This window comes from Oncorhynchus keta, chromosome 1 (genome assembly GCF_023373465.1).
Source record: "Oncorhynchus keta strain PuntledgeMale-10-30-2019 chromosome 1, Oket_V2, whole genome shotgun sequence".
Taxonomy (NCBI): domain Eukaryota; kingdom Metazoa; phylum Chordata; class Actinopteri; order Salmoniformes; family Salmonidae; genus Oncorhynchus; species Oncorhynchus keta.
In genome coordinates this window covers 7615980-7632770 of record NC_068421.1, presented here as the reverse complement: position 1 = coordinate 7632770, position 16791 = coordinate 7615980, and the positions used below count along the sequence as shown (strand labels likewise).

The following is a 16791-nucleotide window of genomic DNA, read 5'->3' as shown; positions in this document are numbered from 1 at the left end:
CCTCTACACTCTAACCACAAGGCTACCTGCCACCTCTACACTCTAACCACAAGGCTACCCTGCCACCTCTACACTCTAACCACAAGGCTACCCTGCCACCCTCTACACTCTAACCACTAGGCTACCCTGCCACCTCTTACACTCTAACCACAAGGCTACCCTGCCCCTCTACACTCTAACCACAAGGCTACCCTGCCGCCCTCTACACTCTAACCACAAGGCTACCCTGCCACCTCTACACTCTAACCACAAGGCTACCCTGCCACCTCTACACTCTAACCACAAGGCTACCCTGCCACCTCTACACTCCCTTGTCTGTCAACCACAAGGCTACTGTCATTTGACCACCTCTACACTCTAACCACAAGGCTACGCTCAGCCGAGGTGTCTACACTCAACCACTCAGGCTACCCTGCCACCTCTACACTCTAACCATGGTGCTGGTGACATCACTTCCTCCGCCTCTAACACTTCTTAACCACGTGAGGCTACCTGCTAGAATAATGGCTATTTAACAGACTGTCACTTTTTGATGATGAAAAATGTTGCCCAGAACGTTTCCCAGTGCAAGTTGTTTACCCATCTTTCCCCGTGTGCCTGTCCCGTTTACCCATCTGTCCTCACAGTGCCTGTCCCGTTTACCCATCTTTCCTACGTGTGCCTGTCCCCTTTACCCATCTTTCCTCAGACTTGTGCCTGTCCCGTTTGCCCATCTTTCCTCCAAGTGCCTGTCCAGACCTTTACCCATCTTTCCCTCGTGTGCCTGTCCCGTTTACCCATCTTTCCTCTTGTGTGCCTGTCCCGTTTACCCATCTTTCCTATCGTGTGCCTGTCCCCTTTACCCATCTTTCCTCTTGTGTGCCTGTCCCGTTTACCCATCTTTCCTCTCGTGTGCCTGTCCCGTTTACCCATCTTTCCTCTCGTGTGCCTGTCCCGTTTACCCATCTTTCCTCTCGTGTGCCTGTCCCGTTTACCCATCTTTCCCTCGTGTGCCTGTCCCGTTTTACCCATCTTTCCTCTACGTGTGCCTGTCCCGTTTACCCATCTTTCCTATCGTGTGCCTGTCCCGTTTACCCATCTTTCCTATCGTGTGCCTGTCCCGTTTACCCATCTTTCCTCTCGTGTGCCTGTCCCCTTTACCCATCTTTCCTCTCGTGTGCCTGTCCCTTTACCCATCTTTCCTCTTGTGTGCCTGTCCCGTTTACCCATCTTTCCTCTCGTGTGCCTGTCCCGTTTACCCATCTTTCCTCTCGTGTGCCTGTCCCGCTTACCCATCTTTCCTCTCGTGTGCCTGTCCCGTTTACCCATCTTTCTATTGTGTGCCTGTCCCGTTTACCCATCTTTCCCTCGTGTGCCTGTCCCGCTTACCCATCTTTCCTCTCGTGTGCCTGTCCCGTTTACCCATCTTTCCTCTCGTGTGCCTGTCCCAGTTTACCCATCTTTCCTCTCGTGTGCCTGTCCCGTTTGCACCCATCTTTCCTATCGTGTGCCTGAAGAGAGCTCAGGGGAACCGCTTACCCATCTTTCCTCTCGTGTGCCTGTCCCAGTTTACCCATCTTTCCTCTCGTGTGCCTGTCCCAGTTTACCCATCTTTCCTCTACGAGTGCCTGTCCCAGTTTACCCATCTTTCCTCCGTGTGGAGGTCCCAGTTTGCCACACAGCGGTGGTGCAGCACACATCATGTTTCCTTCTGAAGAGAGCTCAGGGGAACATAGAGTTGTGTCTGGACCAGCAGTACAGTGAGGTAACACACAGGACCTCACACAGCAGTCTCTACACACCAGCCACCATGCAGGACTTCACAGCAGTACAGGGAGGCACTCGGACAAGGTAACACACAGTAACACAGGACCTCACACAGCAGTACAGAGAGGTAACACACAGGACCTCACACAGTACAGTAACACAGGACCTCACAGCAGTACAGGAGGTAACACAGGACCTCACACAGCAGTACAGAGAGGTAACACACAGGACCTCACACAGCAGTACAGAGAGGTAACACACAGGACCTCACACAGCAGTACAGAGAGGTAACACACAGGACCTCACACAGCAGTACAGAGAGGTAACACACAGTACCCACACAGCAGTACAGAGAGGTAACACTCGGTACCTCACACAGGTAACACACAGGACCTCACACAGCAGTACAGAGAGGTAACACACAGGACCTCACACAGCAGTACAGAGGTAACACAGGCAGTACAGAGAGGTAACACACAGGACCTCACACAGCAGTACAGAGAGGTAAACACAGGACCTCACACAGCAGTACAGAGAGGTAACACACAGTACCTCACACAGCAGTACAGAGAGGTAACACACAGGACCTCACACAGCAGTACAGAGAGGTAACACAGGACCTCACACAGCAGTACAGAGAGGTAACACACAGGACCTCACACAGCAGTACAGGCAGTCCAGTACAGGAGGTAACACAGGACCTCACACAGCAGTACAGAGGTAACACACAGTACCTCACACAGCAGTACAGAGAGGTAACACACAGGACCTCACACAGCAGTACAGGAGGTAACACACAGGACCTCACACAGCAGTACAGAGAGGTAACACACAGGACCTCACACAGCAGTACAGGAGGTAACACACAGTACCTCACAGCAGTACAGAGGTAACACACAGGACCTCACACAGCAGTACAGGAGGTAACACACAGGACCTCACACAGCAGTACAGGAGGTAACACAGGACCTCACACAGCAGTACAGGAGGTAACACACAGGACCTCACACAGCAGTACAGAGAGGTCACACAGCAGTACACACAGGACCTCACACAGCAGTACAGAGAGGTAACACACAGACCTCACACAGCAGTACAGGGAGGTAACACACAGTACCTCACACAGCAGTACAGAGAGCAGTAGGTAGCACACAGGACCTCACACAGCAGTACAGAGAGGTAACACACAGGACCTCACACAGCAGTACAGAGAGGTAACACACAGGACCTCACACAGCAGTACAGAGAGGTAACACACAGGACCTCACACAGCAGTACAGGAGGTAAACACAGGACCTCACACAGCAGTACAGAGAGGTAACACACAGGACCTCACACAGCAGTACAGAGAGGTAACACACAGGACCTCACACAGCAGTACAGAGAGGTAACACACAGTACCTCACACAGCAGTACAGAGGTAACACACAGGACCTCACACAGCAGTACAGAGGTAACACACAGGACCTCACACAGCAGTACAGAGAGGTAACACACAGACCTCACACAGCAGTACAGAGAGGTAACACACAGGACCTCACACAGCAGTACAGAGAGGTAACACACAGGACCTCACACAGCAGTACAGAGAGGTAACACACAGGACCTCACACAGCAGTACAGAGAGGTAACACACAGGACCTCACACAGCAGTACAGAGAGGTAACACACAGGACCTCACACAGCAGTACAGAGAGGTAACACACAGGACCTCACACAGCAGTACAGAGGACCTCACACAGCAGTACAGAGAGGTAACACACAGTACCTCACACAGCAGTACAGAGAGGTAACACACAGTACCTCACACAGCAGTACAGGGAGGTAACACACAGTACCTCACACAGCAGTACAGAGAGGTAACACAGGACCTCACAGCAGTACAGAGAGGTAACACACAGGACCTCACACAGCAGTACAGAGAGGTAACACACAGGACCTCACACAGCAGTACAGAGAGGTAACACACAGGACCCTCACACAGCAGTACAGAGAGGTAACACAGGACCTCACACAGCAGTACAGAGAGGTAACACACAGACCTCACACAGCAGTACAGAGAGGTAACACAGGACCTCACACAGCAGTACAGAGAGGTAACACACAGGACCTCACACAGCAGTACAGGAGGTAACACAGGACCTCACACAGCAGTACAGAGAGGTAACACAGGACCTCACACAGCAGTACAGGAGGTAACACAGGACCTCACACAGCAGTACAGAGAGGTAACACACAGGACCTCACACAGCAGTACAGAGAGGTAACACACAGGACCTCACACAGCAGTACAGAAGAGGTAACACACAGTACCTCACACAGCAGTACAGGGAGGTAACACAGTACCTCACACAGCAGTACAGAGAGGTAACACAGGACCTCACACAGCAGTACAGAGAGTAACACAGGACCTAACACACAGGACCTCACACAGCAGTACAGAGAGGTAAACACAGGACCTCACACAGCAGTACAGGGAGGTAATACACAGGACCTCACACAGCAGTACAGAGAGGTAACACACAGGACCTCACACAGCAGTACAGAGAGGTAACACACAGTACCTCACACAGCAGTACAGAGAGGTAACACACAGTACCTCACACAGCAGTACAGAGAGGTAACACACAGGACCTCAGCACAGCAGACTTCACACAGTACAGAGGTAACACACAGGACCTCACACAGCAGTACAGAGGTAACACAGGTCACACAGCAGTACAGGAGGTAACACAGGACCTCACACAGCAGTACAGAGGTAACACACACAGGACCTCACACAGCAGTACAGAGAGGTAACACACAGGACCTCACACAGCAGTACAGAGAGGTAACACACAGGACCTCACACAGCAGTACAGAGAGGTAACACACAGGACCCTCACAGCAGTACAGAGAGGTAACACAGGACCTCACACAGCAGTACAGAGAGGTAACACACAGGACTCACACAGCAGTACAGAGAGGTAACACAGGACCTCACACAGCAGTACAGAGAGGTAACACACAGGACCTCACACAGCAGTACAGAGGGTAACACAGGACCTACAGCAGTACAGAGGAGGTAACACAGGACCTCACACAGCAGTACAGGGAGGTAATACACAGGACCTCATTGCAGTACAGAAGGTAATACACAGGGACCTCACACAGCAGTACAGGAGGTAACACAGGACCTCACACAGCAGTACAGGGAGGTAATACACAGGACCTCACACAGCAGTACAGAGAGGTAACACACAGGACCCTCACACAGCAGTACAGAAGAGGTACACACAGTACCTCACACAGCAGTACAGGAGGTAACACAGTACCTCACACAGCAGTACAGAGAGGTAACACAGGACCTCACACAGCAGTACAGAGAGGTAACACACAGTACCTCACACAGCAGTACAGAGAGGTAACACACAGTACCTCACACAGCAGTACAGAGAGGTAACACACAGTACCTCACACAGCAGTACAGAGAGGTAACACAGGACCTCACACAGCAGTACAGAGAGGTAACACACAGGACCTCACACAGCAGTACAGAGAGGTAACACACAGGACCTCACACAGCAGTACAGAGAGGTAACACACAGGACCTCACACAGCAGTACAGGGAGGTAACACACAGGACCTCACACAGCAGTACAGAGAGGTAACACACAGGACCTCACAGCAGTACAGAGAGGTAACACACAGTACCTCACACAGCAGTACAGAGAGGTAACACACAGTACCTCACACAGCAGTACAGAGAGGTAACACACAGGACCTCACACAGCAGTACAGAGAGGTAACACACAGGACCTCACACAGCAGTACAGAGAGGTAACACACAGGACCTCACACAGCAGTACAGAGAGGTAACACACAGGACCTCACACAGCAGTACAGAGAGGTAACACAGGACCTCACACAGCAGTACAGAGAGGTAACACACAGGACCTCACACAGCAGTACAGAGAGGTAACACAGGACCTCACACAGCAGTACAGAGAGGTAACACACAGGACCTCACACAGCAGTACAGAGAGGTAACACAGGACCTCACACAGCAGTACAGAGAGGTAACACAGGACCTCACACAGCAGTACAGGGAGGTAACACAGGACCTCACACAGCAGTACAGAGAGGTAATACACAGGACCTCACACAGCAGTACAGGAGGTAACACAGGACCTCACACAGCAGTACAGGGAGGTAATACACAGGACCTCACACAGCAGTACAGAGAGTAACACACAGGACCTCACACAGCAGTACAGAAGAGGTAACACACAGTACCTCACACAGCAGTACAGGGAGGTAACACAGTACCTCACACAGCAGTACAGAGAGGTAACACAGGACCTCACACAGCAGTACAGAGAGGTAACACAGGACCTCACACAGCAGTACAGGGAGGTAATACACAGGACCTCACAGCAGTACAGAGGTAACACAGGACCTCACACAGCAGTACAGGGAGGTAATACACAGGACCTCACAGCAGTACAGAGAGGTAACACACAGGACCTCACACAGCAGTACAGAGGTAACACACAGTACCTCACACAGCAGTACAGAGAGGTACACACAGTACCTCACACAGCAGTACAGAGAGGTAACACACAGGACCTGACACAGCAGTACAGGGAGGTAACACACAGGACTTCACACAGCAGTACAGAGAGGTAACACACAGGACCTCACACAGCAGTACAGAGAGGTAACACAGGACCTCACACAGCAGTACAGGGAGGTAACACAGGACCTCACACAGCAGTACAGAGAGGTAACACACAGGACCTCACACAGCAGTACAGAGGTAACACACAGGACCTCACAGCACAGCAGTACAGAGAGGTAACACACAGGACCTCACACAGCAGTACAGAGGTAACACACAGGACCTCACACAGCAGTACAGAGGTAACACAGGACCTCACACAGCAGTACAGAGAAGGTAACACACAGGACCTCACACAGCAGTACAGAGGTAACACAGGACCTCACAGCAGTACAGAGAGGTAACACACAGGACCTCACACAGCAGTACAGAGAGGTAACACAGGACCTCACACAGCAGTACAGAGAGGTAAACACAGGACCTCACACAGCAGTACAGGAGGTAATACACAGGACCTCACACAGCAGTACAGAGAGGTAACACACAGGACCTCACACAGCAGTCCAGAGAGGTAACACACAGGACCTCACACAGCAGTACAGAGAGGTAACACACAGTACCTCACACAGCAGTACAGAGAGGTAACACACAGGACCTCACACAGCAGTCCAGAGAGGTAACACACAGGACCTCACACAGCAGTACAGAGAGGTAACACACAGTACCTCACACAGCAGTACAGAGAGGTAACACACAGGACCTCACACAGCAGTACAGAGAGGTAACACACAGGACCTCACACAGCAGTACAGAGAGGTAAACACAGGACCTCACACAGCAGTACAGAGAGGGTAACACACAGTACCTCACACAGCAGTACAGAGAGGTAACACACAGGACCTCACACAGCAGTACAGAGGTAACACACAGGACCTCACACAGCAGTACAGAGAGGTAAACACACAGTACCTCACACAGCAGTACAGAGAGGTAACACACAGGACCTCACACAGCAGTACAGAGAGGTAACACACAGGACCTCACACAGCAGTACAGAGAGGTAACACAGGACCTCACACAGCAGTACAGAGGTAACACACAGTACCTCACACAGCAGTACAGAGAGGTAACACACAGGACCTCACACAGCAGTACAGAGAGGTAACACAGGACCTCACACAGCAGTACAGAGAGGTAACACAGGACCTCACACAGCAGTACAGAGAGGTAAACACAGGACCTCACAGCAGTACAGAGGTAACACAGGACCTCACAGCAGTACAGAGAGGTAACACAGGACCTCACACAGCAGTACAGAGAGGTAACACACAGTAACAGCAGTACAGGGTACCTCACACAGCAGTACAGAGAGGTAACACACAGGACCTCACACAGCAGTACAGAGAGGTAACACACAGGACCTCACACAGCAGTACAGGAGGTAACACAGGACCTCACACAGCAGTACAGAGAGGTAAACACAGGACCTCACACAGCAGTACAGAGAGGTAACACACAGGACCTCACACAGCAGTACAGAGAGGTAACACACAGTACCTCACACAGCAGTACAGAGAGGTAACACACAGGACCTCACACCACAGCAGTACAGAGAGGTAACACACAGGACCTCACACAGCAGTACAGAGAGGTAACACACAGTACCTCACACAGCAGTACAGAGAGGTAACACACAGGACCTCACACAGCAGTACAGGGAGGTAACACAGTACCTCACACAGCAGTACAGAGAGGTAACACACAGGACCTCACACAGCAGTACAGAGAGGTAACACAGGACCTCACACAGCAGTACAGAGAGGTAACACACAGTACCTCACACAGCAGTACAGAGAGGTAACACACAGGACCTCACACAGCAGTACAGGGAGGTAACACAGTACCTCACACAGCAGTACAGGGAGGTAACACACAGGACCTCACACAGCAGTACAGGGAGGTAACACAGGACCTCACACAGCAGTACAGAGGTAACACACAGGACCTCACACAGCAGTACAGGGAGGTAACACACAGGACCTCACACAGCAGTACAGAGAGGTAACACACAGTACCTCACACAGCAGTACAGAGGTAACACAGGACCTCACACAGCAGTACAGAGAGGTAACACACAGTACCTCACACAGCAGTACAGAGAGGTAACACACAGTACCTCACACAGCAGTACAGAGAGGTAACACACAGTACCTCACACAGCAGTACAGAGAGGTAACACAGGACCTCACACAGCAGTACAGAGAGGTAACACACAGGACCTCACAGCAGTACAGAGAGGTAACACACAGGACCTCACACAGCAGTACAGAGAGGTAACACACAGGACCTCACACAGCAGTACAGGGAGGTAACACACAGGACCTCACACAGCAGTACAGAGAGGTAACACACAGGACCTCACACAGCAGTACAGAGAGGTAACACACAGTACCTCACACAGCAGTACAGAGAGGTAACACACAGGACCTCACACAGCAGTACAGAGAGGTAACACACAGGACCTCACACAGCAGTACAGAGGTAACACACAGGACCTCAGCACAGCAGTACAGTACAGAGGTAAACACAGGACCTCACACAGCAGTACAGAGAGGTAACACACAGGACCTCACACAGCAGTACAGAGAGGTAACACAGGACCTCACACAGCAGTACAGAGAGGTACACACAGGACCTCACACAGCAGTACAGAGAGGTAAACACAGGACCTCACACAGCAGTACAGAGAGGTAACACAGGACCTCACACAGCAGTACAGGGAGGTAATACACAGGACCTCACACAGCAGTACAGAGAGGTAACACAGGACCTCACACAGCAGTACAGGGAGGTAACACAGGACCTCACACAGCAGTACAGGAGGTAATACACAGGACCTCACACAGCAGTACAGAGAGGTAACACACAGGACCTCACACAGCAGTACAGAAGAGGTAACACACAGTACCTCACACAGCAGTACAGGAGGTAACACAGTACCTCACACAGCAGTACAGAGAGGTAACACAGGACCTCACACAGCAGTACAGAGAGGTAACACAGGACCTCACACAGCAGTACAGGGAGGTAATACACAGGACCTCACACAGCAGTACAGAGAGGTAACACAGGACCTCACACAGCAGTACAGGAGGTAATACACAGGACCTCACACAGCAGTACAGAGAGGTAACACACAGGACCTCACACAGCAGTACAGAGAGGTAACACACAGTACCTCACACAGCAGTACAGAGAGGTAACACACAGTACCTCACACAGCAGTACAGAGAGGTAACACACAGGACCTGACACAGCAGTACAGGAGGTAACACACAGGACTTCACACAGCAGTACAGAGAGGTAACACACAGGACCTCACACAGCAGTACAGAGAGGTAACACAGGACCTCACACAGCAGTACAGGGAGGTAACACAGGACCTCACACAGCAGTACAGAGAGGTAACACACAGGACCTCACACAGCAGTACAGAGAGGTAACACACAGGACCTCACACAGCAGTACAGAGAGGTAACACACAGGACCTCACACAGCAGTACAGAGAGGTAACACACAGGACCTCACACAGCAGTACAGAGAGGTAACACAGGACCTCACACAGCAGTACAGAGAGGTAACACACAGGACCTCACACAGCAGTACAGAGAGGTAACACAGGACCTCACACAGCAGTACAGAGAGGTAACACACAGGACCTCACACAGCAGTACAGAGAGGTAACACAGGACCTCACACAGCAGTACAGGGAGGTAACACAGGACCTCACACAGCAGTACAGGGAGGTAATACACAGGACCTCACACAGCAGTACAGAGAGGTAATACACAGGACCTCACACAGCAGTACAGGGAGGTAACACAGGACCTCACACAGCAGTACAGGGAGGTAATACACAGGACCTCACACAGCAGTACAGAGAGGTAACACACAGGACCTCACACAGCAGTACAGAAGAGGTAACACACAGTACCTCACACAGCAGTACAGGGAGGTAACACAGTACCTCACACAGCAGTACAGAGAGGTAACACAGGACCTCACACAGCAGTACAGAGAGGTAACACACAGTACCTCACACAGCAGTACAGAGAGGTAACACACAGTACCTCACACAGCAGTACAGAGAGGTAACACACAGTACCTCACACAGCAGTACAGAGAGGTAACACAGGACCTCACACAGCAGTACAGAGAGGTAACACACAGGACCTCACACAGCAGTACAGAGGTAACACACAGGACCTCACACAGCAGTACAGAGAGGTAACACACAGGACCTCACACAGCAGTACAGGAGGTAACACACAGGACCTCACACAGCAGTACAGAGAGGTAACACACAGGACCTCACACAGCAGTACAGAGAGGTAACACACAGTACCTCACACAGCAGTACAGAGAGGTAAACACAGTACCTCACACAGCAGTACAGGAGGTAACACACAGGACCTCACACAGCAGTACAGAGAGGTAACACACAGGACCTCACACAGCAGTACAGAGAGGTAACACACAGGACCTCACACAGCAGTACAGAGGTAACACACAGGACCTCACACAGCAGTACAGAGAGGTAACACAGGACCTCACAGCAGTACAGAGAGGTAACACACAGGACCTCACACAGCAGTACAGAGAGGTAACACAGGACCTCACACAGCAGTACAGAGAGGTAACACACAGGACCTCACACAGCAGTACAGAGAGGTAACACAGGACCTCACACAGCAGTACAGAGAGGTAACACAGGACCTCACACAGCAGTACAGGGAGGTAATACACAGGACCTCACACAGCAGTACAGAGAGGTAATACACAGGACCTCACACAGCAGTACAGGGAGGTAACACAGGACCTCACACAGCAGTACAGGGAGGTAATACACAGGACCTCACACAGCAGTACAGAGAGGTAACACACAGGACCTCACACAGCAGTACAGAGAGGTAACACACAGTACCTCACACAGCAGTACAGGAGGTAACACAGTACCTCACACAGCAGTACAGAGAGGTAACACAGGACCTCACACAGCAGTACAGAGAGGTAACACAGGACCTCACACAGCAGTACAGGGAGGTAATACACAGGACCTCACACAGCAGTACAGAGAGGTAACACAGGACCCTCACAGCAGTACAGGAGGTAACACAGGACCTCACACAGCAGTACAGAGAGGTAACACACAGGACCTCACACAGCAGTACAGAGAGGTAACACACAGTACCTCACACAGCAGTACAGAGAGGTAACACACAGTACCTCACACAGCAGTACAGAGAGGTAACACACAGGACCTGACACAGCAGTACAGGAGGTAACACAGGACTTCACACAGCAGTACAGAGAGGTAACACACAGGACCTCACACAGCAGTACAGAGAGGTAACACAGGACCTCACACAGCAGTACAGGGAGGTAACACAGGACCTCACACAGCAGTACAGAGAGGTAACACACAGGACCTCACACAGCAGTACAGAGAGGTAACACACAGGACCTCACACAGCAGTACAGAGAGGTAACACACAGGACCTCACACAGCAGTACAGAGAGGTAACACACAGGACCTCACACAGCAGTACAGAGAGGTAACACAGGACCTCACACAGCAGTACAGAGAGGTAACACACAGGACCTCACACAGCAGTACAGAGAGGTAACACAGGACCTCACACAGCAGTACAGAGAGGTAAACACAGGACCTCACACAGCAGTACAGAGAGGTAACACAGGACCTCACACAGCAGTACAGAGAGGTAACACAGGACCTCACACAGCAGTACAGGAGGTAATACACAGGACCTCACACAGCAGTACAGAGAGGTAATACACAGGACCTCACACAGCAGTACAGGGAGGTAACACAGGACCTCACACAGCAGTACAGGGAGGTAAACACAGGACCTCACACAGCAGTACAGAGAGGTAACACACAGGACCTCACACAGCAGTACAGAAGAGGTAACACACAGTACCTCACACAGCAGTACAGGGAGGAGTACCTCACACAGCAGTACAGAGAGGTAACACAGGACCTCACACAGCAGTACAGAGAGGTAACACAGGACCTCACACAGCAGTACAGGGAGGTAATACACAGGACCTCACACAGCAGTACAGAGAGGTAACACAGGACCTCACACAGCAGTACAGGGAGGTAATACACAGGACCTCACACAGCAGTACAGAGAGGTAACACACAGGACCTCACACAGCAGTACAGAGAGGTAACACACAGTACCTCACACAGCAGTACAGAGAGGTAACACACAGTACCTCACACAGCAGTACAGAGAGGTAACACACAGGACCTGACACAGCAGTACAGGAGGTAACACACAGGACTTCACACAGCAGTACAGAGAGGTAACACACAGGACCTCACACAGCAGTACAGAGAGGTAACACAGGACCTCACACAGCAGTACAGGGAGGTAACACAGGACCTCACACAGCAGTACAGAGAGGTAACACACAGGACCTCACACAGCAGTACAGAGAGGTAACACAGGACCTCACACAGCAGTACAGAGAGGTAACACACAGGACCTCACACAGCAGTACAGAGAGGTAACACACAGGACCTCACACAGCAGTACAGAGAGGTAACACACAGGACCTCACACAGCAGTACAGAGAGGTAACACAGGACCTCACACAGCAGTACAGAGAGGTAACACACAGGACCTCACACAGCAGTACAGAGAGGTAACACACAGGACCTCACACAGCAGTACAGAGGTAACACAGGACCTCACACAGCAGTACAGAGAGGTAACACAGGACCTCACACAGCAGTACAGGGAGGTAATACACAGGACCTCACACAGCAGTACAGAGAGGTAATACACAGGACCTCACACAGCAGTACAGGGAGGTAACACAGGACCTCACACAGCAGTACAGGGAGGTAATACACAGGACCTCACACAGCAGTACAGAGAGGTAACACACAGGACCTCACACAGCAGTACAGAGAGGTAACACACAGTACCTCACACAGCAGTACAGAGAGGTAACACACAGTACCTCACACAGCAGTACAGGGAGGTAACACAGTACCTCACACAGCAGTACAGAGAGGTAACACAGGACCTCACACAGCAGTACAGGGAGGTAACACACAGTACCTCACACAGCAGTACAGAGAGGTAACACAGGACCTCACACAGCAGTACAGGGAGGTAATACACAGGACCTCACACAGCAGTACAGAGAGGTAATACACAGGACCTCACACAGCAGTACAGAGAGGTAATACACAGGACCTCACACAGCAGTACAGAGAGGTAATACACAGGACCTCACACAGCAGTACAGGAGGTAATACACAGGACCTCACACAGCAGTACAGAGAGGTAACACACAGGACCTCACACAGCAGTACAGAGAGGTAACACACAGTACCTCACACAGCAGTACAGAGAGGTAACACACAGTACCTCACACAGCAGTACAGAGGTAACACACAGGACTTCACACAGCAGTACAGAGAGGTAACTGTAGTACTGTGGACCTACTGTAGCACTGTATGCCTACTGTAGTACTGTATGCCTACTGTAGTACTGTGGACCTACTGTGGACCTACTGTAGTACTGTATGCCTACTGTAGGACTGTGGACCTACTGTAGTACTGTATGCCTACTGTAGGACTGTGGACCTACTGTAGTACTGTATGCCTACTGTAGTACTGTGGACCTACTGTAGTACTGTGGACCTACTGTGGACCTACTGTAGTACTGTATGCCTACTGTAGTACTGTATGCCTACTGTAGTACTGTGGACCTACTGTAGGACTGTGGACCTACTGTATTCCTACTGTAGGACTGTGACCTACTGTAGTACTGTGGACCTACTGTAGTACTGTGGACCTACTGTAGTACTGAATGCCTACTGTAGTACTGTGGACCTACTGTAGTACTGTATGCCTACTGTAGTATTGTGGACCTACTGTAGGACTGTGGACCTACTGTAGTACTGTGGACCTACTGTAGTACTGTGGACCTACTGTAGTACTGTATGCCTACTAGTATTGTGGACCTACTGTAGGACTGTGGACCTACTGTAGTACTGTGGACCTACTGTGGACCTACTGTAGTACTGTGGACCTACTGTGGACCTACTGTAGGACTGTCCTGGACCTACTGTAGGACTGTGGACCTACTGTAGTACTGTGGACCTACTAGGACTGTGGACCTACTGTAGGACTGTGGACCTACTAGGACTGTGGACCTACTGAGTACTGTGGCCTACTGTAGGACTGTGGACCTACTGTAGGACTGTGGACCTACTGTAGTACTGTGACCTACTGTAGTACTGTGGACCTACTGTAGGACTGTGGACCTACCTACTGTGTAGTACTGTGGACCTACTGGGTTAGACAACACAGTCGACCTCCTAGCTACTAAACTAAATGCAGTGTTGCCCATGTAGATCCGATGATGACCAGCTTTTATCTGACTGGATGACCACTCTGACTGGATGACCACTCTGATTGATGACCACTCTGATTGGATGACCACTCTGACTGATGACCACTTTGACTGGATGACCACTCTGACTGGATGACCACTCTGACTGGATGACCACTCTGACTGGATGACCACTCTGACTGGATGACCACTCTGATTGGATGACCACTCTGACTGGATGACCACTCTGACTGGATGACCACTCTGACTGGATGACCACTCTGACTGGATGACCACCACTGGATGACTGGATGACCACTCTGACTGGATGACCACTCTGACTGGATGACTACTCTGACTGGATGACCACTCTGACTGGATGACCACTCTGATTGGATGACCACTGTGACTGGATGACCACTCTGACTGGATGACCACTCTGACTGGATGACCACTCTGACTGAATGACCACTTTGACTGAATGACCTGAATGACAACTGAACTCGGAGGGGTGGGGCGGGGCGTCCGTGTTCTCTCTGTAGGTTCTACCGGACATGACGAGCATCGTGTCCAAATGGCAGTCACTGACCAAGAAGGAGACAGGAGGGAAGGAAAGGACGAAGGAAGGAGATGTCAAAGAGGACGCGAATAAAGTTGAACAACCCGGTAGATGTCTTACATTGTAATATATTTACAGTCAGTGGAATGTTCTCTTCTTTAAATTATACTTATCTCTCTTTATACATCGTTGAAATAGTCCTTAACCAATATGGTATTTTTCCTCCTTTCTATATTGTCCCGACTATAACTCTCTTTAGTTGAACATGGGGTGACTAACCGACTCTCCTGTCTCTCCTATCTATCTGTCTGTCTCTCCTGTCTGTCTCTTCCCTTGCGTCTGTCTGTCTCTCTTCTGTCTCTCCCATCTATCTGTCTGTCTCTCTGTCTGTCTCTTGCGTCTGTCTGTCTCTTCTGTCTCTCCCATCTATCTGTCTGTGTTTCCCATCTGTCTGTCTCTCCTGTCTGTCCCTCTTCCCGTGCGTCTCTGTCTCCCATCTGTCTGTCTCTCCTGTCTGTCCCTCTTCCCGTGCGTCTCTGTCTCCCATCTGTCTGTCTCTCCTGTCTGTCCCTCTTCCCGTGCGTCTCTGTCTCCCATCTGTCTGTCTCTCCTGTCTGTCCCTCTTCCCGTGCGTCTCTGTCTCCCGTCTGTCTGTCTCTCCCATCTGTCTCCTCCAGCCCCGTCAGGCCCCGAGTCTCCAGAGGTCATCGTCCTGAAAGCCCTCATCCTTCAGGTCATGCGTCTCTACCAGAAGGTAGTGCCTCATCTGGTTAGCCAGAGCAAGTTTGACTTCAGCAAGCTGCTCAAAGGTACTGCTCTATAAACTCTATGGATGGACGATTGATCGATAGGATTGATTCATTGATTGATTCATTGATTGATTCATTGGTTGAATGATTGATTGATTGATTGATTCATTGATTGAATGATTGATTGATTGATTGGTTGATTGATTGATTGATTGATTGGTTGATTGATTCATTGGTTGATTGATTGATTGATTGATTGATTCATTGGTTGATTGATTGATTGACTGACTGATTGATTGAATGATTGATTGACTGACTGATTGATTGAATGATTGATTGATTGATTGCTCTGTTGCTCTTTATTAGTCCTGTTAAAAAATATGGAAGTTATCTTCTTGATGTGCTAACAGAATGCTAAAATCTATGAATTTGCCTTACATTGTGTTACCACACTTAGAGACAACTTCCACGTTATTTCGTCATTCTGAGGACCCGTACGGCCATCCAAAAGGCCTGTGAAATCATCTACTGATCGTGTCCATCTTGACGGTATTGTATTTGGTCTCTCTCTTCAGGTATCGTGTCAGAGAAAGGTATGAGAGAGGAGGTCCATCCAGTCCTTCAACACCAGATATTACAACTGGCCCTGGACCTGCCGGCCAGCAAGTTCTCCTGGTTCAGAGTTCAGGTGTGATGATT

At 50.5% G+C, this 16791-nt stretch overlaps 1 protein-coding gene and 2 long non-coding RNA genes across 3 annotated transcripts in view; all 3 read left to right on the top strand.

The window, feature by feature from the left end:
- LOC118394759 (nucleolar pre-ribosomal-associated protein 1-like) overlaps positions 1–16791 on the top strand; it is an 83607-nt gene that overhangs the window by 13999 nt on the left and 52817 nt on the right. Inside the window, 5 exon segments of the mRNA XM_052469302.1 lie at positions 1431–1534; positions 1582–1744; positions 15327–15450; positions 16021–16152; positions 16668–16780. Coding sequence (XP_052325262.1) covers positions 1431–1534; positions 1582–1744; positions 15327–15450; positions 16021–16152; positions 16668–16780 — 636 coding nt within the window.
- LOC127912698 (uncharacterized) lies at positions 4242–6469 on the top strand. The gene is made up of 3 exons (XR_008083349.1): positions 4242–4331; positions 5220–5392; positions 6446–6469. It is a non-coding gene; the product is annotated as an uncharacterized LOC127912698 (long non-coding RNA).
- LOC127912777 (uncharacterized) lies at positions 7310–10435 on the top strand. Its single transcript, XR_008083355.1, has 3 exons — positions 7310–7406; positions 7998–8135; positions 10327–10435. It is a non-coding gene; the product is annotated as an uncharacterized LOC127912777 (long non-coding RNA).